A 19641-nucleotide genomic window follows, 5' to 3' on the forward strand; every position below is an offset into this window, starting at 1 on the left:
TTCAACTGGGGGTGCATGGGAGGAAGCATCTAACTGGGGCCTGGCCCCCATAGTGACAACACTGCCCCCTCTCCTTTTCCCCTCCCCTTCCCTCCCCCTCCTTTCCCATCCCTCTTCCATTCCCCTCCTCCTTCCCTCTTCCGTGTTTTATGATAAAATGTGTTGAGATTGAGTACTGTTAACAAATGTTTATAGATTTGTAAGGACATAATTTTTTTTTTTATAAAAGTAATGTACAGGTTTTTCAAATCAAAATATAACTTGCTTGACCTTTAGAATTTATGAAGTGCTTAATTAATCTCATGTGGTAACTATGAACCACCTGCATTATGAGGATCACAGTAAATACTCCTGCTATACAACTGGATCTTTAAGATATAAGGAGACATTATAATCCAATGGGCATTTCTCCAGGTGGAAGAAATTATTCCGAAGACAGATTCTGGATTTCTTCCCTTAAGTGAAGCAGATCCGACAGGAATCCCCTAAGCAGCTGAAGATGACTTCACAGGATCCTGGAGTCTTTAAAAATTTAAGAAGACATTGTAATGCAATGGGCATTTCTCCAGGAATGCTTCAGGAGCTGAAGACTGTTTTAAAGGATCCTGGAGTTGTGAAGATATCTTTCAAGAATAATATTTTAATAACTGTCCAGAAAGTTTCAACATAAAGTGACCCAATGGTATATAAGAAAGGATTTTTGGCTGAGCTTGGCTGTTTTCGTTTTGAAATGGACTTGGCAGGTAATTGTACAACAACAGCAGTTACTACTGGTGATGGTCCGGAACCGCCAGTGGCATCAGCCTTGATTCAAAACCCATCAGCAGCTGCTCCTGCACCTACACCAAGACATGGTCAGTTGTTTGTCTATGATCGGAAGGTAAATGGGGTTGGTGCTGCCCGTAGACTTTGGCTGACTATTATTAGTAGGGTTAATTTAGCTGTGGCTATGGTATGCATATGGGTATGGGTATGGTGTGCATATGGGTATGGGTATGGTATGGTATTGATATGGAATGGATATGGGTATTGTATAGTAAAGACATGGTTATGGGTATTGGTATGGGTATAGGTATAGTACAGATATGGGTATGGGTATGGTACAGATATGGGTATGGGTATGGTACAGGTATGGGTATGGTACAGATATGGGTATGGTACAGGTATGGGTATGGTACAGATATGGGTATGGTACAGGTATGGGTATGGTATGGATGTGGGTATGGGTATGGTACAGATATGGGGATGGGTATGATACAGATATGGGTGTGAGTATGATACAGATATGGGAACTAGCAAATGCGAGTGATAGCGAGCATCTGCTGGTTAATATTTGAAAATTAGCACAGTAAATAATTTTATCATAAAAAAATGCATTTAGTCACAAAAATAAAATGAAAGTTAGCAAGTATTTTAGATGTGCTCTACTGCATTTATTAATTTATTTGTTCTTTTTTAATAAGTGGTATCTCTTTCTGTATTTCCCTTTTCAGTACTTCCTCTTACTTCTTCCTAATGAACACCATATTCTTTGGAAGCTTGAATTTTAAGTCAGTGGCCCCTGTGGGCTTGTTCCATATGAATAAATTTAATTTCTGAATAATAATAATAATTAATAATAATAATAATAATAATACGAAATAATCAGCGAATAGGGAAATTTTCTGTGAATTATTTGGAGTTATGTTCCACAGAAAAATTTGCAAATAGGTGAATACGCAAATCCTGAAACGTGAATAGTCGGGGTCCACTGTACTTAAATACATAACTGCAACTGTACATAGGTAGATCTGTTAATGACAGGTTTGAACTACAAACTCTCTATTTACTGCATATTTATTGTTCAGTTCACAAACCTAGCAGCATTAAAGATAGGTGCAATGGTGTCATCCCTGGGACTACTTTGGTGTGTATTCCTCCCTGCCGTTTGGTTTCCTCGGCCAGGTGTTACTCAGAATAATGAGCTCCCTTTGGCTACACCAGGGGTGGTTATCTGACCTATAAGCTATGTTGATAGACAGCCCAAGAGGGCTCCCAATCTGGAAGAAGTTTTTCAAGCTGCTGCATTTTTAAGGTTCCACAGTAATCTCAAGATGTTTTAGAAATTTTGTCCAGATCACGTCTTTTCTGGTTTCTTTTCCCTCTTTATTCAGCTGGATGTGAGGGGATGGGTTTGTACTGGAATAATGATCTTTGTTTAATAAAAAAAATTTGTTGTTTGTTGGTTAGTAAGTTAAATTTTGTCATTTTTAATTTTTACTCAAAAGTCAGTCTGCGTATTTGTGAATCTGTAACAGAATGTTCATTTTCTTTTACTTTGTTTTCTTCCAAACAGATGATCTACGAAATTTGGAGGCAGGACGAGGCCTTCAGCATTATGATGCTCTTGTTCTGTATGCTGATGCTGAGAAAGATATCAATTTTGTGCAAACCTTAGTTGAGAAACTAGAGGGTGAATATGGCTTAAAGGCATGTAAAATCCTTGTTTGTTAATTTAGTTTATAAAAGTTTTTGGGTCCTGTTGTGTATTAGATTTTTTCTTTTTTTTCTTTTGTGTGATTGTGAAACAGTTTTTCGTGTGATAAGGCCACGAAGAAGTACAGGTCTTTGATTTTCAGTGTATATGAGAGCAGGAATAGGCGAAGCTAACTTTCATGATATTTCTTCCAAAATAGCAAATGTAGCTAAATAAGACGTGAATTATGTTCTTTTAAATTTTCTTCCTCCAAGATCTGGTGCAAATGAGTAGCTGTATTTTAACTTTTGTTTTCATTTTTAAAAGTTACTGCTCTGCATTAGCAGTCATAATTCTTGTATTAGAGATGCACCCTGGTCACATTAATTCATGTTTCATGATCTGGTTAAACTACTTTAATACTACCACTACTGCTACTATTACTACAGTTTTTCAGTTACATTATTTTAATAATTGCAAGACTGCAAATATATACTAGAATTATGAATTTTGATTTTTTTATAGAATATTATTCAGTTGCAAATGCCAGGCACCTTCTCTCTGCTGTTGATGCCACTAACAGCAAGAATAGGCATAAAGTTAACAGTGCTTATGGCACTGTAACTTGATGCAACATCAAGTTACGGTACCGTAAGCGCTGTTAAAGCGCTGACAATGGCGAAAAATTGACTTATGGCGAAAATCAACTTACGGCACGGAGCTGGAACATATCCCCCGCCTTAAGTTGAGGACGCACTTGACTACCATTCTTTCTGGTTTTGGCTTAGCACAGATAGATTATAAACAATTTAGTTGGTTAAGGTCATGGATGTTGTCTTAAAGTGTTGTACAATTGATGTCATGTATTGTAAATGTAGAAGTAGAGGATGTAATAATACTGATATTTAATTTTCTTTGCAGTTGTGTCTAAAAGATCGGGATTTGATAGCAGGCTTACAGTTTGAAACAGAAGCAGTTGTGAGAGTAATAACAGAGAGATGTTCTAGGGTTATTGTAGTTCTTTCGCCCGAATTTCTAGCATCAAATGTGAATCGGTATTTCACCGGATTTGCACATGCGTTAAGTGTAGGTAAGTTAATTGAGTTTTAAAATTTTTAATATGTTTTAATGCTTAAGGTCAAGGAAAAAAAGCCCACAGGGGTCATTGACATGAAATTCAAGCTGCCAAAGAATATGGTGTTAATTTGAAATAAAAAAAAAAACAGAAGGTAATTGGAAATATAGAAAGAGGAGATCAGTTATTAGGAAAACAAATTAATAAAAAGATAAAAATGTAAGTTAGTTGGTAAAATACAAGGAGAATTATATTAGGGTAGTAATGCATTGCATCTTTGCTCAAACTTCTAAAGTTCCAATAGCATGACATCCTCGGGGAGGCTGTTTCACCTCTGGAACTGTGAAAGTTGACAGTGAGGCACATTTACTGCATGTTGGTGCTGCTGTGTTCAGTGAAACTGGTTGCTCTCAGCAGGAAAAGGGGATCAGGCATCAATTGTGAATGTGAAAGGTATCTGTTAATATACAACTTATGAAAGATTGACACACAAGAGACCATCCGTCGATGGTCCAAGTCTGAAATTAAGAAACAGAAACCTACCACCACAAACCACTCTATCTAAAAGAGATAAATCTTTAGCAGAAGCAGACATCCCTAGAGACTCTATTCCAGTAAAGGAAGGACAAAGGACCTAAAACAGGTTGCATTGATTTTATCAGTTATAAATATTCGAGGCCCTACAAAAAGTACCTTACTTTCGTGCGGCATCTGGTGAAACTTTCATTAGATGTTTCTCAAAGGTAAGATGTGAGTCAAAATTCACACCTAGAATAGTTAAAGCTTCAGACTCTTTCAGCAGAGTCCCATCCACCTGAAGGGGAGGTTGGGGTGGAAAATCTATACAAGATATGCTAATCGATAGTGTTTTAATTTTACTTGAGTTCATTCTCATACCCCACCGACTACACCTTTCACTGATCTGGTCCATGTCCCGATTCAGGCTGAGGGCAACTTCACTTCCCATAAGTGGGGAGTTTACTACACCCGCAAGTGTTGCATCAGAGGCATCCAAGACAATCTTGTTTTCCAGGCCAACAACCATAACAGTGGAACAAGACACTACCATATGGAATTCCAGACACAATAGGCCTTGTTTCGCTAAAGCTCCCATTAACAGCAACTCGCCACTGCCTATCTGTAAAGAAATCTTGAAGCAATCTTAAAACTTATCCACCCACTCCAAGATTCTGAAGTTTATAATTAATTGCTTTGTGTTTTACTAAATTGAAAACGGCACTAAAATCTATTTAAATTACACTGCACTCAAAACCCTTTTCAAGGTCTACAGAGCATCGCAGGTACCAAACTACTACTTAGTGCATATTACTATTAACTAACTATCCTTTAGATTCCACATACTTATATAGTGGCTTAAAAAAAGTTTTTCTGCATCTTTGGAGAGCATGCGTGGAATAGAAATTGAACTGTAGTTATACTGCAGTATGCAGATACGCCATTCTTTGGAGCAGGCACTGTATTACTAAGCTTGCGATCATCCGTAAAGATACTACATTGACATAAAAATATACAGTTCCCACACTATTGCGGTTCAGCATTCGCAGCTTCAGTTAATCTCAGATTTTTCTGTAGAATGTATCTCCAAATACATCACAGAAAATTCACTAATATGTGGAATTTTTCGTAGAGCAATATTCACGAATTACTATATTTTCATTTTATTTGTATGAGTAAATATACATTTTTTATGATAAAAAATGATTTACAGTACAGTATTCACTAATTAGTGTATTTTCATTTTATTTTTGTGACTACATATAAATTTTTTATAATAAAAATGATATACAGTACTAATTTTCAAATACTAATACTATATTATGTAAATCATACGGGTACTCACCAGTGATGAATGTTGGTTGAAGATGATGACGATGATGAATTAGCTGTGCAGTCTGATGAATGACGATGAAGATACGACTGCACAGTAGAGCAGAGGAGTTACATCTCCTCTGGGAGTGCCTTTTCCCCTTCTTTAGGTGCTTTGTCCACCAATTGCACTTCTTCAGGGGCTTGGGAAGTGCTTTGGAGGGTCCTTCTTCATGGTGATAGGCAGCTGCTGTTGCTGCTGCTTCATGCTGACAAAGAGGTTATATTAGGGTGCCATGCACGCATCAAGGCCATTTGTGAACTTTATGGAGTGTTTCATAGAAGGATCCTCGCAAATAGCATTCTCCCCTCATCCTTCTCGATGTACCAGACGGTACTCTCATTCGTGCCATAATGGGTGGTTACTTCGGCTTAACTTTTCCCTTCCCCCAACATTTCCAGAAGTCCTACCTTCTCTTGGAGTGTCATGACCGTCTTCTGGTGCTGAGCCTCTTTGCCAGATGCCTTTGAAGGAGTAAGGCATTTAGGAGGCATCTTAGGGCGCTATTCAAAAAGTATACACGAAGTACAGTACACTGATACGCACCGATACAGAACACGCGAAGAGTAAAGGCATACGTAGTGAACTGGGAAGCTGGGCAGAGATGCTGGGTCATGTTTGCATCGTATACAGTACAGGTTACTGGGCATAACAATATTGTTATTTTGTGCATCATGTACTGCACATACTGTATATTTTATTGATATTTTGCTGTGTTGTAAGATGATTTTGAAATATTAAAATGTTTTAGAATGATAGTAGAGCATATCTAAAATACATGGCTAGTTTATAGAATGACAGGACTGCCTCCAAATTAAATGTTATTTTTATATAACTTGCTAAGTAATTACATTGCTAAGATGAAGCGCCCAGTAGTGCCCGAGCTTCCTTTGGCACTTGAACTTCCATTCTGGCGCCCGCTCTCTTCCACTCAAGGTGGTTCTGCCACCAACGATTTGACTCCTTCTGCTGTTAATGTTCCTCGAGTAGTTGGGCATTCTTCTGTGTCTCAGACTCCCGCACTTCAGGCTTTACCCTCTTCTAGTAAGCAAGCGCCCTTCGTGGTAGACCTGATTCAGAGCAAGCGCGACAGTATTTTGAGCCTTTTGAAGAAGGCTCCATTAACGCCCCCAACCTACAGACTTAGCTTTGTCTCTTATTGCTCAAGACGCTCGTCCTTCAGTTTATGCATCGCTGCTAAGGCATCTTCTTGCTACCTTCCCGAATTGCTTTTTGCCTGCAGCTCCTCCTTCGCCCACGTCAACTTTTCTTGTTGAGTCACAGTCTTCCGATTGTTTGAGACTGTCCAAGTTAGTGGTTTCTTCTTTTGCTAACAAAGCCATTGGTGTTATTGAGGGATGGCTAGCGGAGAAGAGGGAACAAGGTAGAGCCATCTTCAGCTTCCCTCCTTCTAGATTGTCTAAGAGGAGACAGCTCTCTTATGCCACAGGGGAAGCTCCTTCTCTGGGAGTTTTTGCCTCCTCCCAGGGGGACTTCTCTGGGCTGATTGATTCCTCTTGTAGATCTGACTTTGCTTCAGCAAAGATCACGTTCAGTTCGACGGAGCTCTGAAACCTTAAAAACTTGTTTAAGGTGTTTGAAATGTTGAGTTTTCTTGATTGGGCAGTGGGCTGTCTAGCATGTAAGCTTAGGGACCGCTCTATTATTCCTGAAGATATTGCCTCCGACTTGCTGAGGGTCCTCTCGTGTATCGATAAAGGGATCAGGGATGGTTCCCAGGAATTACCTTCCCTGGATACAATGGGAGTCTTACAAAAGAGAGAACTGTGGTGTTCCTATACCTCCAGGGGAGTGACTCCCTCCTAGGAGTCAGCCCTTCTGTTTTCCCCACTGGATCGTCATCACCTGTTCCCACAGGCTACAGATCTGGGGATTTCTTCTGATCTTCAGGAGAAGAATACACAAGATCTTGCCCAATCCTCTAGGCGGCCTAAGGAGGTGCCTGCTTATGCCTCCAAGACAGTCCCCCCTTGATGTGGGATCACCTTGACATGGTGAGGGGGCTCTTGAACCCCAGGAATTTTTTCCCAGGTTTGAGTCCAAGATTCTCATATAAATAAGTATATATTTCTTTGGATTAATTTTTGTGGAATTTTCCACTTTTTCTAAAATTTATTGGACCTGTTAAGTAGGGAAAGATATAGCTGGGATTGGGTTTATATCTGAAGCTAAATAGTGGGAACTGTGGTAGGACCATCAACTACCCAATAATGTTCAGACCTGAGAGCTATCAGATTGATAGCTCAAAGGCGGAACTATTTAAAACAAAAAATAAAATAAAAAATAAGTTCTAATTTCCTCATTTTAACCTTGATGTTAATTGTCATAATGATTTTGCATGATACCTGCATAGTAAATTCTAAATATTACTTTTTCACACGGCATTTCTTAAAAATATAATGGTTGAGGTTCATCACGATGAATATATGAAGATACTCTTCTCCACCATCTGTGGTCTGTGTTGTTTGGGTGGTTTCTCTCTTCTGCTATGGATTCTTCTGTTAATTCACTGTTGTATTGATCTAGTTTGATCCATATGTTGGTTGCCAGTCTGTATAATCTTTGATTAATTGGTTCTACTTTGTATTTTTTGTGTATTTGTTCTATATTCAGATCGTCATCTTCTTGATTGTTTCTCACTGCGGACCTTAGTATCTTATTTTGGAATTTTTGTAATGCACTTATATTGGAAGTCGATGCTAAACACGTGGGTATTGGTGGATATTCCATTATTGGTCTGATTAGGCTTTTGTAGAAATGGATTTTGATATTTGTATTCATATTCCTAAACCGTTTTAGCTTTGTATTTTGTGTTCTTGCTATTCTTAGCCTTTCTCTCATGTGTCTTGATATTCCTCTTTGTCCGAATTGCATTCCTAGTATTCTTGTGCTTTTAGTAAAATTCATCGGTTGTTGGTCTAACATTATTTGTGCAGGTTTGTAAGCAGACACTGATACTAGTTGGAATTTATATTTATTTGTCTTTATCTTCCACTTCTTTTCAAATTGATTTATTCTTTCAATTTGGTTCATTGTTTTTTGTGCTACTTTTCTTTTCAAAGTTTGATCCTTTCTTCGAGTGCATTTTTCTGGGTGTATAACTATTTGAGTTACATCATCTGCAAAGCAGACATCAGTACAGTACTCAGGTGGTGAGGTCATATCTGATGTATATAATATGAATAGTGTTGGACTGAGTACAGATCCTTGTGGGACTCCACTTAGTAACGGGAATGGATTCCCTATGTAATTTTGTGACTTGATTGCTGCTGTTCAATCTTTGATGAAGTTGCATAGTATTTTCTCAAAAATGTCTGGAAGGTTTAGATGTAAAATTTTGTACTGAAGTCCTTGTATCCATACTTTGTCAAATCCATTGGTTATATCTCTACATACTAGGTTACATAGGTACCTTCTTCTTTGTGATAGTGCAATACTCTCATATATTGTTGCTATTGCAATCTGGGTCCCTCTTCCTTTTCTAAATCCATATTGATTATTATTGTGTAGCTGATTACCTTCTAGGAACAACACTAATCTGTTGTTAATTATTTTTTCAAATATTTTGCCAGGCATTTCTAGTAATGATATTGGTCTATAATTCTCTACCTGACTAGTATCTTTTCCTGGTTTGGGTATCAAAATCATTATTGCATTCTTGAATATAATTGGAAAATATCCCATTGAGAGAGCCCAGTTGTATATTTCTCTTAATTTTTCGAATGCAATGTCTGGTAAATTTTGAATTATGATCTTGTTAATTCCACTCTTTCCTGGTGCTTAGTGTTTAAAATTTTTAATTATTATTTTGATTTCCTCAACTTATGGCAGGGGATCCATTCCAGTGCCGTACTGTAAGTCCATTCCAGTGCCGCATTGTAAGTTGATGTCTGCTGTAAGCCAATGTTTCGCGGTTATCGGCACTTTAACAGTGCTTACAGTGCCATAACTTGATGTTGCATGAAATTACAGCACTGTTAGTGCCGTTAACGTGATGCCTATTCTTGCTGTTAGCATCGTCAATGGTGCTTACGACACTGTAACTTGATGCAACATCAAGTTACGGCACTGTAAAATGTCGTTAACGGTGCTGAAAAAGCACCATAAGATTGAGTCTGCCGTAAGTCGTGTCGCTGTAAATCAGTGATGCACTGTATTTGCTGCTCTCTCTTTCTCCCCGTCTTCCTGTGATTGCTCTTTGCACCATTTACCTTTATTAATTTTGTGTTTATTGAACTCTGAAGGAAGTCACAAAAGATGGAAAATTATAAAATATAAACTCACAAATGTGCACACCAAATTATAATACACATCTGATACTCAGGGTAAAACTGTCAAAGGACATGGAAGAAATGCAAAGCATAATGAGACCCACTTATCATCTCCCTCTTACATGCTGCTAAATAGCATCTACAGGTTCTCTTAAGTTTAACTCAGTCATACACCCATTCTTGACCGTCTCATCCAAATCAAGTTTTGTGATGCCAGGGCCTTTCTCTTGTCTGGAGATGTCCACTAACAAGGTTTCTGTGTTTGCAAGATTCCATTTTAAAGTAATTATTATCACGCATATTGTAAAATGAGAACATTTTATTAAAAAAATAATTTTTCAGATCAACGTAGCCGAATTATAATTCCGTGTCAGCTTGAGCGATGTGAAAGGCCTGCAATAATAAGTTTTTGTCATTCACTTGACTACTTCCGTGCTCAAGGACTGTGGAACTATTGGGAAAAGCTTCGAGATTCACTGGTAGTTCCATCACCAGTGCAGCAAAGGTGAGATTTTTTTCATTTTCATTGAGAATCAGGCCATTATTTGTATTTAGGATGGGAACTTAAATAGTTTCCCTATTTAAGATTACCACTTGTATTATTAACAGTTGTTCCTTTGGGGATACAAACCTCTGCTTTTCATAAGTGGAGCTATCCAGGTCATCATGCCTTTCAGCTGTGTACCGGCTAAAAAGGCAAGTGAATGTCACAGGTAGGCTTGGGGTGTCTGCCCTGACCTCTGTCGACCTACCTTGGCCATTGGGTTTCCAGCTGCTTTTGTGAAAGATTGTTTTTGTGTGTGTTGAACATTTTGTGCTGAATTGCTTTTTATGTTTTATTTTAATACTGAGTTTTAACTGATTTCTGTGCTTTGTGACTCTTTTATCTGTTACAGGTAGCTTGGTTCCCATTACTGAGAGTTTTTATGATGTTTTTAGTTTATGTACAGTGATTGTTGTTCACTTTGTGCATACCACGTGTGACTCCCTTTGTTCTTGTGACGGGAAAAGAGGAGCCCTTCATAAGTTCAGGTCTCCAGTGGTGGGATCTCTGTATTCTGTTTATCTTGCTGAGGGCATGAGTGTTCGAGTGACGTGACATGTTCTGAATGTGAAGGGTGGCAGACTCCTCAGTGGAGTCTCGATGAAAATGACGATGGAAACAGAAGGGAAATTCGTTGTTGAGAAATTCATAAGCTCTTCCTCTCCTTCGATTCCTCCTTCAGCAGTTGGAGAGGCATTAAAGAAGTCTTCTCTTGCCCCTGTCAAGGCAGGACTAATGGCAGAGGTGACAGAAAGAAAAAAAAAGATGTTCACCATCTTTCAAGAAGGTTCAAGAAACCTGTCAGGTGGCCCATGAGATGGGATAAAGAGAGGGAGGAAAAGAAGTTAGTCTGTTGTATTTTGGTCTCTCAAAAAAAAGGAACTCTCATGATACATGGGGTACATGATAAAATAATTTTTTATGGGTGAAAATTTTGGGGTCGCACAATATGTGAGATCGCATGCTATGCGAGTATATACGTACAAATGAAAAATATGTAAATATTTCATTATAATTTACATAATTTTCCTTGGGATTTTTTTTAAAGATCTCACACGGTGTCCCTGTCCTTACCTTGAATTGGTTGGTAACTGATCATGCTTGTGGTGCAATTTTTTTTTCTATAATTGTTCTCTTGTCAATTATACATGTGTGACATTTTTTAGATTCATAAATATTATGGTACTAATATCTATCAAATTCACCATACCTTAGGAATAACTTACACACAACAGCCATTATAATAGATAAGTGCTTCCTCTCCAGCAGGATTTGAACTGGTGTCTGGTTTAGAAAGAATGATAAATAGTGACTTGATCGCTGGGTTGTTTTAAGTTGTCGTCTAGTGACTTGATAGCTGGCCAGTTTAAGTCACTGCCTCTCACTGTTTCTAAACCAGCCGTCAGTTTGTATCCTTCAAGGGACAAAGCACTTATTAATTATAATTCCCTTATAGTGTAACTTATTCTTAAGGTATGGTGAACTGGATATTAAACAGTATTTAAGGCATAATATTTGTGAATATGATTGTTCATGCTCTACTGCATAAATAAAAAAAAAGTTTTAAAATTTTGTATCAGAAACTTTTACATGCAACCTGAATGAGAATCTATGTAACCTTAGTATCTTAATATTGAAAATCCAAAATTTTGTTTTAATTCCTGTACTATTTCAATCCTTATCTTACATATACTGTACAGTATTTATGTATATAGTAGTCCTTCTCTATTCTTGAATTTGATAATGTAAAAGGTTCACTCAATTCATGAGTGCTATAACACTGCTAGCTTGATAAATTTTGACATCAGATAATAGAATCGGTGATGGAATTGAAAAAATACATCTGTGTGAGCTTTTTTATACTGCAGGTAGTTACCTGTTCTTTATTTTCATGACAAGAATGTCAGTTCATGAGAACTTTCCCAGAATCTTTTTATTGACAGTATAAAACACCCCTAGTAAGTTCTAATAATAAAATAATTAAACAAGGAAGGTACATTTTAAGGACTGAAGTCTTGCTTTTGGTTTAGGTAAACCTTCTTGTGTGAGGGCATTTTGTATATAGATAAACACAAGAAGAAGTTTGTAATTGAGAGATGGGTTTATATACATGTAGCATCCAACAGTTAATATATTACAGACTGATATATTCTTTCCTTAATGAGCCATGTGAGTCAGAGTAGGGAGAAGAAATGGTATTAATTACTCGTTGATGGTTGCAAGAGTATATTGCCCCTTAGCACTAGTGTACATTGGTAGGATTCTAACAGTTCTGTATTATTAATGCTCTGTAACGATGTCTTTGTCAAAACAATGACATGGATGCACAGGTGTTTGTTTATAGATTATTTCAAACTGATCACTTAATATGTTGTTTTTTTTATTTTCAAGTGTTCCAAGTGTAATGCCCCGTGCCAGTATCCAAGAATTACCAAGTGCCCCAATGCTACCTTCAAGTCTAGAAACTATAAACTCTAATTCAGCGTCTTCATCACTTAACTTCTTTTCAAAGCTTTTGAGAAAAGGGGATTCTTGTGGAAAAATGAAAGTGGGTTCTGCATCTGAGTCTATGTTTTATCAGGTATAGTTCCCTTTTTTAATGAGTTAAACTTTAGTCTTAAATACATTATTTATTATTTGATTGTAAAGTAAAAGTAAGTTATCTTCAGTATTCATTATTTGATATTTTGTAAATTAAAAGTAAATTATCTTCAAATAAAAAAAATTCACTGTAATCTGCCTTGCTGTAATAAGTATTCTTGATAAGAATTGTAGTATTGTATTATATATTCAGTTATGTGGATTATCCAAATTACTTACTGGCATATTATATCATTTGTAAGTCAGTAGAAATTAGTCAGGTAAGTAGTTAATCACGCTGAATTTTGTAAAGCGTGGGCACTTCTTTGAACTGTTCATACAGGTAAACTGAAAGAATTGCATACATACCATACTTTCTGGCATACAGGGCAATTGTTTTTCTTAAAAATGTAACAGAAACTGCTTTGCATGGATGATGTAGTGTTAACAACAGAGTCGGGGAAATCTATAGAATCTAGTAATCTTTGGAGACAACACACTAGAAACTTTTTTAAAAAACAAAGGGAAGAAACCATCAGGATCTTCTCCACCCCAGCTATCAAGATTTTCCAGAATTTTCGTAACATCCTTAGAGTGAAATGCAAATTTTGTAAGAATAGGTTCAGGATGACAAGTTTCAGGGAGAGGGACATCCTCAGCTGATTGCTTAGCTTCAAAAGCTCTATGAAGCAGTTCAGCCTTTTCCCTGGGTCCAGTAACTAATCTACCATCATATGTTAGTGGTGGAATGGGAGACGAGCCTGACCCAAAGATAGATGATGCCAATTTGGTCCACTACAGATGAGGCTGAGTAATTCCTTCAAGTTTCCTCTTCAAGGAATTATTTTAATTTTTCTCGGCTGTATGGTAAGTTCTATTCGCAGCATAGCAAGACTCAACAAAAATGTTGTAATTTTCATTTGAATGATATTGTCTCCATGTGTTGAATTTGGTCTGTTTATCATGGTAGGCTCATCTACATGTATCATCAAACCATGGCTGGTCGTTTGTCCTAAATTTGATGACCATTCTAGGGACATACCTTATTAAAATAAGCCATCAGCATTCCATTTAACTTCATGGGATCAGGATCTAATATAGCAACTGAAATATTAAGTGCCTGACAAGTTTCAATAATGCAATCCCAGTTGGCTATGGATTTCAGCCAGACTGTTTTTCCAGTGGTGTAATTAGGAATATACTGATTAACAGATATGTCCATCTCAGTGGCGCAATGATCGGAAGTGCCTGTATGTTCACAGACCTTGGACTTGACAATAGCTGGAACATCTGTGAATGTGAGGTTTAATATATTACCAGAAATGTGTGTGGGTTCCTCAGTTAGCTGGACAGAATCGGAGGATGCGCAGAACTCAAGAGCCGGCTGGCCATGTTGATCTGTGGAATTTGAATTCAGCCACTCACTGTGCTTTGCATTATTCTCCACAAATGCAAATGAAGTTTTTGAATCCTGCTACTAAGTCAAACTAATCCTTTCCAAAAGACAGTCATACAGGCAGTCCCCAGGTTACGGGAGGGGTTCCATTCCAATTCTCCCCTCTTCGTATTCCTTCTTGATGAAGTAGAAAGTACTCTCGTTCAGGCCATAATTGGCAGCTACTTTGGCATAATTTTTCCCTTCACTCAATTCAGGCATGCACATGTTCTTCCATAAAGTATTCGAGCTGTTCCGTTTTCTTTTACCGTGTATGCATACATGGTACCGAATACCCTAGTGTAGGCTAGGCTATATTCGAGATGAGTTTTTTCCAACAAACAATAGGTTTTTTTGGAACCTAACCCCATCATAAGTAGGATAAAACCTGTATAAGCATTTTTAGTTTTTTTGTATGTTTGAACTATCAAAATAGGCAGTTCTAAGTGTTTTTAGAAGGGTTCTAATTATTTGCGGCCTCTAGCTTTCACCAGGGGGTGTGGTACGCATCCCCCATGAATACAGGGGGTTTACTGTAATCTTAATTTCTGAAAATTAGTACTTACTTGTATTAGTTGTATTATTACAGGTACAGTTTATCATTTATTATTATTTAATCTTAATATTAATATTTGAAAATTAGTACTGTAAGTCATTTTTTTAATCATAAAACTGTATATTTGGTGACAAAAATAATATGAAAACATAGTAATTAGTGAATATTGCTCTATGAAAAAATCCGCGACAGGCGAATTTTCTGTGAATAATTTGGAGATAAGTTCCACAAAAAAATCTGCGAATAGGTGAAGCCATGAATGCTGAGCTGTGAATAGGCGGGGATCAACTGTAGAGCATATCTAAAATACATGGATAGTTTGTAGAACGATGGGACTACCTCCAAATGAAATGTTAGGTTTCTTTTTTATGATAAAAAAATTGTTTTCTAATTTTCAATTATTACAGTAATAATAATGAAAACAGCAGAATATCAATAAAATGTATTTTTTTTTTAAATGTCTGCCCCAAGCCAAACACAAAGCTCGTGAACCAAAAATGCATCTTGGGTAGGTTAAATACCTATGTGCAATGCTGCCTGACACGCTATTGGCTGGCGTTTTGGGAAGCAGCCAATCCGGAGCGCCTTTTATTTTGCTTGGCATCCTCGTGAGATGTACTGCGTGATCCCAAATCTCTCGTAGTTCAGCGCATACCCTTACCGTGTTCAGTTATTCGTGTATGTGTTCACTATTTTCATCTGTGCATATTTGTTAGTTGTTCCCTAAGATGCCTCCTAAACACCCTGCTCGTTCTAAGTCTTCTGGCAAAGAGCCCTATTGCCAGAGGAAGGTCATGATGCTCCTTGGTGGAGATGAAGTCGGCACCTTCACTGATGCCCACTCTGACCCTCGGACTGACCAGGATTTGGAAGAGCTGACGAAGTCTGCCAATGAGGAGGAAGGCATGGAAGGTTCAGGGGATGAGCTGGAGGAGGATGAGGGCCTGTCTTTGGAACATCTGTCTGGACTTTTGAGGACACTCAAGAAGGTGCAGGAGAATATTTGGCATGGGATCCTCATATGGAATACTCGCTAAAGTTCAGTAATGGCCTTGATGGGTTATCGAGGCCCTGTAATAACCTCCTTGTCAGCATGGAGTAGCAGTGATAGCAGCTGCTTATCACCATGTATTTTGCAGTGGTGAAGGACCCTTGAAAGCCTCTTGAAACCCATGAAGAAGCACCTGAAGAAAGGGAAGAGGCACCCACAGAGGAGATGTAACTCCTTTGCTTTGCTGTGCAGTCATATCTTCATTGTCATTCATCAGACTGTACAGCTAATTCATCATCATCTTTAAACAACAATGATCAGTGGTGAGTACCCATGTTATTTAATCTGAAACTTTGAAATGATATTAAAGTGTTTTAGGATGCTAGTTTAAGGTATATTTTTGTTTGAACTATTAAAATAGGCAGTTTTAAGCGTTTTAGTTTAAGGTACAATGTATTTGGTGTTTGAACTATTAAAATAGGCAGTCATATCTGTTTTTAGTGGGGGTCTCAAGTATTTGCGGATTTTCGTTATTTGTGGGTGGTTGTGGTCCCTAACCCCCCCTAATAACATGGGTCAACTGTACACTCCAAATTTTTCTTATAATAAATAGGCTGTCCAGATGAATAAAATCAGGGCCATCAAACCCCCGGGATTTAAAAGCATAACCTTTAACTTGTTACTAGTTACAACAGTCTCAGATAAAAACATCAAATTGTAGTTATGGCCACAACTCTGGAGATCAAGAAAATTTGACCTTAAGCCCCAAATATTTGAGAAAAGTACCTTGTAATTTTTCTTACTGTAATGAGTAATAGGCCCAGGGTTCAGCGCAGTCTTCTGAAAGAATTAAAATTAACAACGTAAAATCAGTATCAAAACTAATGAATAGACTGAAAACAACAGCAACATTGTAAAAATCAACAGAACAACAAACAACAATACCATCAACAACAACAGTATTTACACTATTTAGAAAAATTCTGTTGAGAGTATAAATAAGCATCACCATACATCACTGAAAAAATGCCGGAAGCAACAGGTAGACAGGGTGGGTCGGCACACCTTGTAAGGCAAAAGAAATTCGCCAAATTTACCATAAAAACTGGGAGAGGACAGTCAGGATGCATTTATAAATAGAACACTCAGAAGGAAAAGATTAGGCAAAGATGAAGGCACTCCTGGTAATCCACCATAGGTACTGGTAAAAAAAAAAAAGAGAGAGACTGAAAAGATGTGACTACAGTCGACCCCGGTATTTGTGGGGGATGTGTACCACAGCCCCCTTGCGAATACTTGACACCCATCAAAAAATGCTTATAGCTGCCTATTTTGATAGTTCAAACACCAAATAGGCAGAGGTCCACTGTACATGACTAGGGTACTGTACAGTATGAGGATTATAGTATGAACAAAGAAATGGTGAAGAGGTGTGGTATCCATCACCTGGAAACGGGACTAGATGATTAAGATACTGTAGCCATGAAATGTGAAGGAATGGGAAACACTAAATAGGAAAGGTATCAGATATGGAAGAAGCAGGGCAAAGTCCTAAAGGAACCCCCAGGAAATAAATCAATGAAGAAGTGCATACATGAAGACCTAGACCAGATAGGAATTCCGATGAAAAGTTCAGCAGACAGGAGGGCATGGAAAAAAGTTATTTCCTCTTAACCCTTTCAACTCATGAAGAAAAATGATAAATTTTAACACATTAATTCTCATGTGTATTTTGCTACACATCACTTTTCTTTTAGTTGTGTGCAGTTTGGTATTTAAATTAATGGAAGGTTGGTCTTTTTTTGCTTCTTCCAAGTGAGTGTGTGCACATGTTAATAATAATATTAGTAATGATGATACAGTACTGGTAATATGCATGTCATGTGAATTACTGTTTCAGATGAACCATGCTGTATTATTGTTCATGCATAAATGAAATTTTATTTTAGTTAAAGTTTTAAAATTTTTAGCCCTTTATTTTTATTTAAATTTTCTTTATTTTTTTTGGATTCTCTGGTCTTTAAAGCATATTTTTGCAACCAGACTTAATCTTATGTTTGAGCTTAAAACTACTGTATATGCTTTTAATGTCCCCTCTCTCAGGTAAATAAGATAACTGCAGAAACCGATGGTATGAAGTCTGACCATGAGGTGACCTCTAATACAAATGGTCATGCATGTAGCTCAGCCTTACCCATTGAAAAGTCATCTTCAAGTGTTATGAATGTTAGCTTTTCCTCTGCATCTGGAGAATCTACTGATCTTACACACGTTTTGGGCAGCCTTCCTGATGTTCCTGAGACTCCAATGACCACAACCAGCTCAAAAGTACTCCTTCTACCAGAAGTGTCGACACAAAGCCCTAAGTCACCTTCAAAATTTCTAGAAAGAATTTTCAAAGGAAAACAAAAAAGGAAAGATTATGGTTAGATTTTAGAAAAGTATATATGCTTTTTTATACTCAGCTGATGAATGCTGTGATGATCCCTTCAGAAATTATTGATAAGACAGTGTTGCATAATTTCCTTTACCAGCCATCACTAACAAGTGAGTACTAATGCATAGACAGCAAAGATATTAGGAATGCTTTCTTAAAGTACATTTATCAGAAAATTGCAAAGAGGTATGAAAAAATTTTTTATGAACATTTTTCTCTGAGTAAAATGTTAATTGTACATGTCCTTTTTTTATTTTGTAATGTTCTTTTTCTTAAAATTTATATTATATTGCAGTGAACCCGTCATTGAAACCCACTGAAGACTACAGCTATAGCTGTTGTGTGCTAAATTTCACTTGAATTGTTCACGGTAGGGATGTAGGAGAAATCATGTCTAGCACTTAGCATTGAAGGATGAATGAAAATTTAGTACGTTGAGTTTTAATGATAGAAGATTTTTGTTTTAAGAGACAATCCTAGATCACCTAGCAAAATGTAGATTTCCTCAAAAGCACTCTCCATTACACACCAATAACATTTAGTCCAAAATGTAGATTTAATCAAAAGCACTCTCCATTACACACCAATAACATTTAGTCCAAAATGTAGATTTAATCAAAAGCACTCTCCATTACACACCAATAACATATAGTCATCTTAAATTCATTAATCATTTTTATTCAAGTTTAGAAGAGCATTTGTCGTAAGCTTTGAAAGTGCATGCACAGTAGTTTTTCTTTTTGTAGTATGAATAAAATGTAAAATTACATGACATGCTTTATGTAGCTAACTTACAGAAAAAAACGACTCATATATAACAGCTAGTCATACTCCTCATGTGTATTTTAGTTTTCTGTAAAAGAAAACTATTCTGGCTTTGTCTGTCCATCCGCACTTTATTCTGTCTGCACTTTTTCTGTCCGGCCTCAGATCTTAAAAAGTATGGAGGCTAGAGGGCTGCACATTGATATGTTGATCATCCACCCTCCAATCATCAAACATACCAAATCGCAGTCCTGTAGCCTCAATAGTTTTTATTTTATTTAAGGTTAAAGTTAACCATAATATGATTCTGGCAACATTATAGGATAGGCCACCACCGGGCTGTGTTTAAAGTTTCACGAGCCACGGCTCATACAGCATTATACCGCGACCACCAAAAAAAATATCTGTTTTTATTGGCCTTGATTATACACTGTAGGGGCTGTACAGAAAACTCGATTGCGCCAAAGAAATTTTGGCACATTTTGTACTTGTTTGATATTGCAGCCACTGTTTGCCTTCAAGGGATTACTGTTATAGTCCCCCAAGGCTCCATAAGACAGACCAACCAATATCAAAGAATTCTCTCATAGTTGGTCTTGGCCAGAATGGTGCTTTTGATTGAC

The 19641-nt window shown here is 37.3% G+C and overlaps 1 protein-coding gene across 1 annotated transcript in view; it reads left to right on the forward strand.

Moving 5' to 3' along the window:
• Myd88 (myeloid differentiation primary response protein MyD88) overlaps window positions 1–19392 on the forward strand; it is a 61130-nt gene extending 41738 nt beyond the window's left edge. Inside the window, exons 5-9 of the mRNA XM_067119354.1 lie at window positions 2336–2469; window positions 3377–3545; window positions 10053–10215; window positions 12646–12835; window positions 17920–19392. Of these exons, the coding sequence (XP_066975455.1) occupies window positions 2336–2469; window positions 3377–3545; window positions 10053–10215; window positions 12646–12835; window positions 17920–18246 (983 nt within the window). The 3' untranslated portion in view covers window positions 18247–19392. The remainder of the gene's footprint in view (window positions 1–2335; window positions 2470–3376; window positions 3546–10052; window positions 10216–12645; window positions 12836–17919) is intronic.
• The last annotated feature ends 249 nt before the right edge of the window (window positions 19393–19641 follow it).

Source organism: Macrobrachium rosenbergii, chromosome 17 (genome assembly GCF_040412425.1).
Source record: "Macrobrachium rosenbergii isolate ZJJX-2024 chromosome 17, ASM4041242v1, whole genome shotgun sequence".
Lineage (NCBI taxonomy): Eukaryota > Metazoa > Arthropoda > Malacostraca > Decapoda > Palaemonidae > Macrobrachium > Macrobrachium rosenbergii.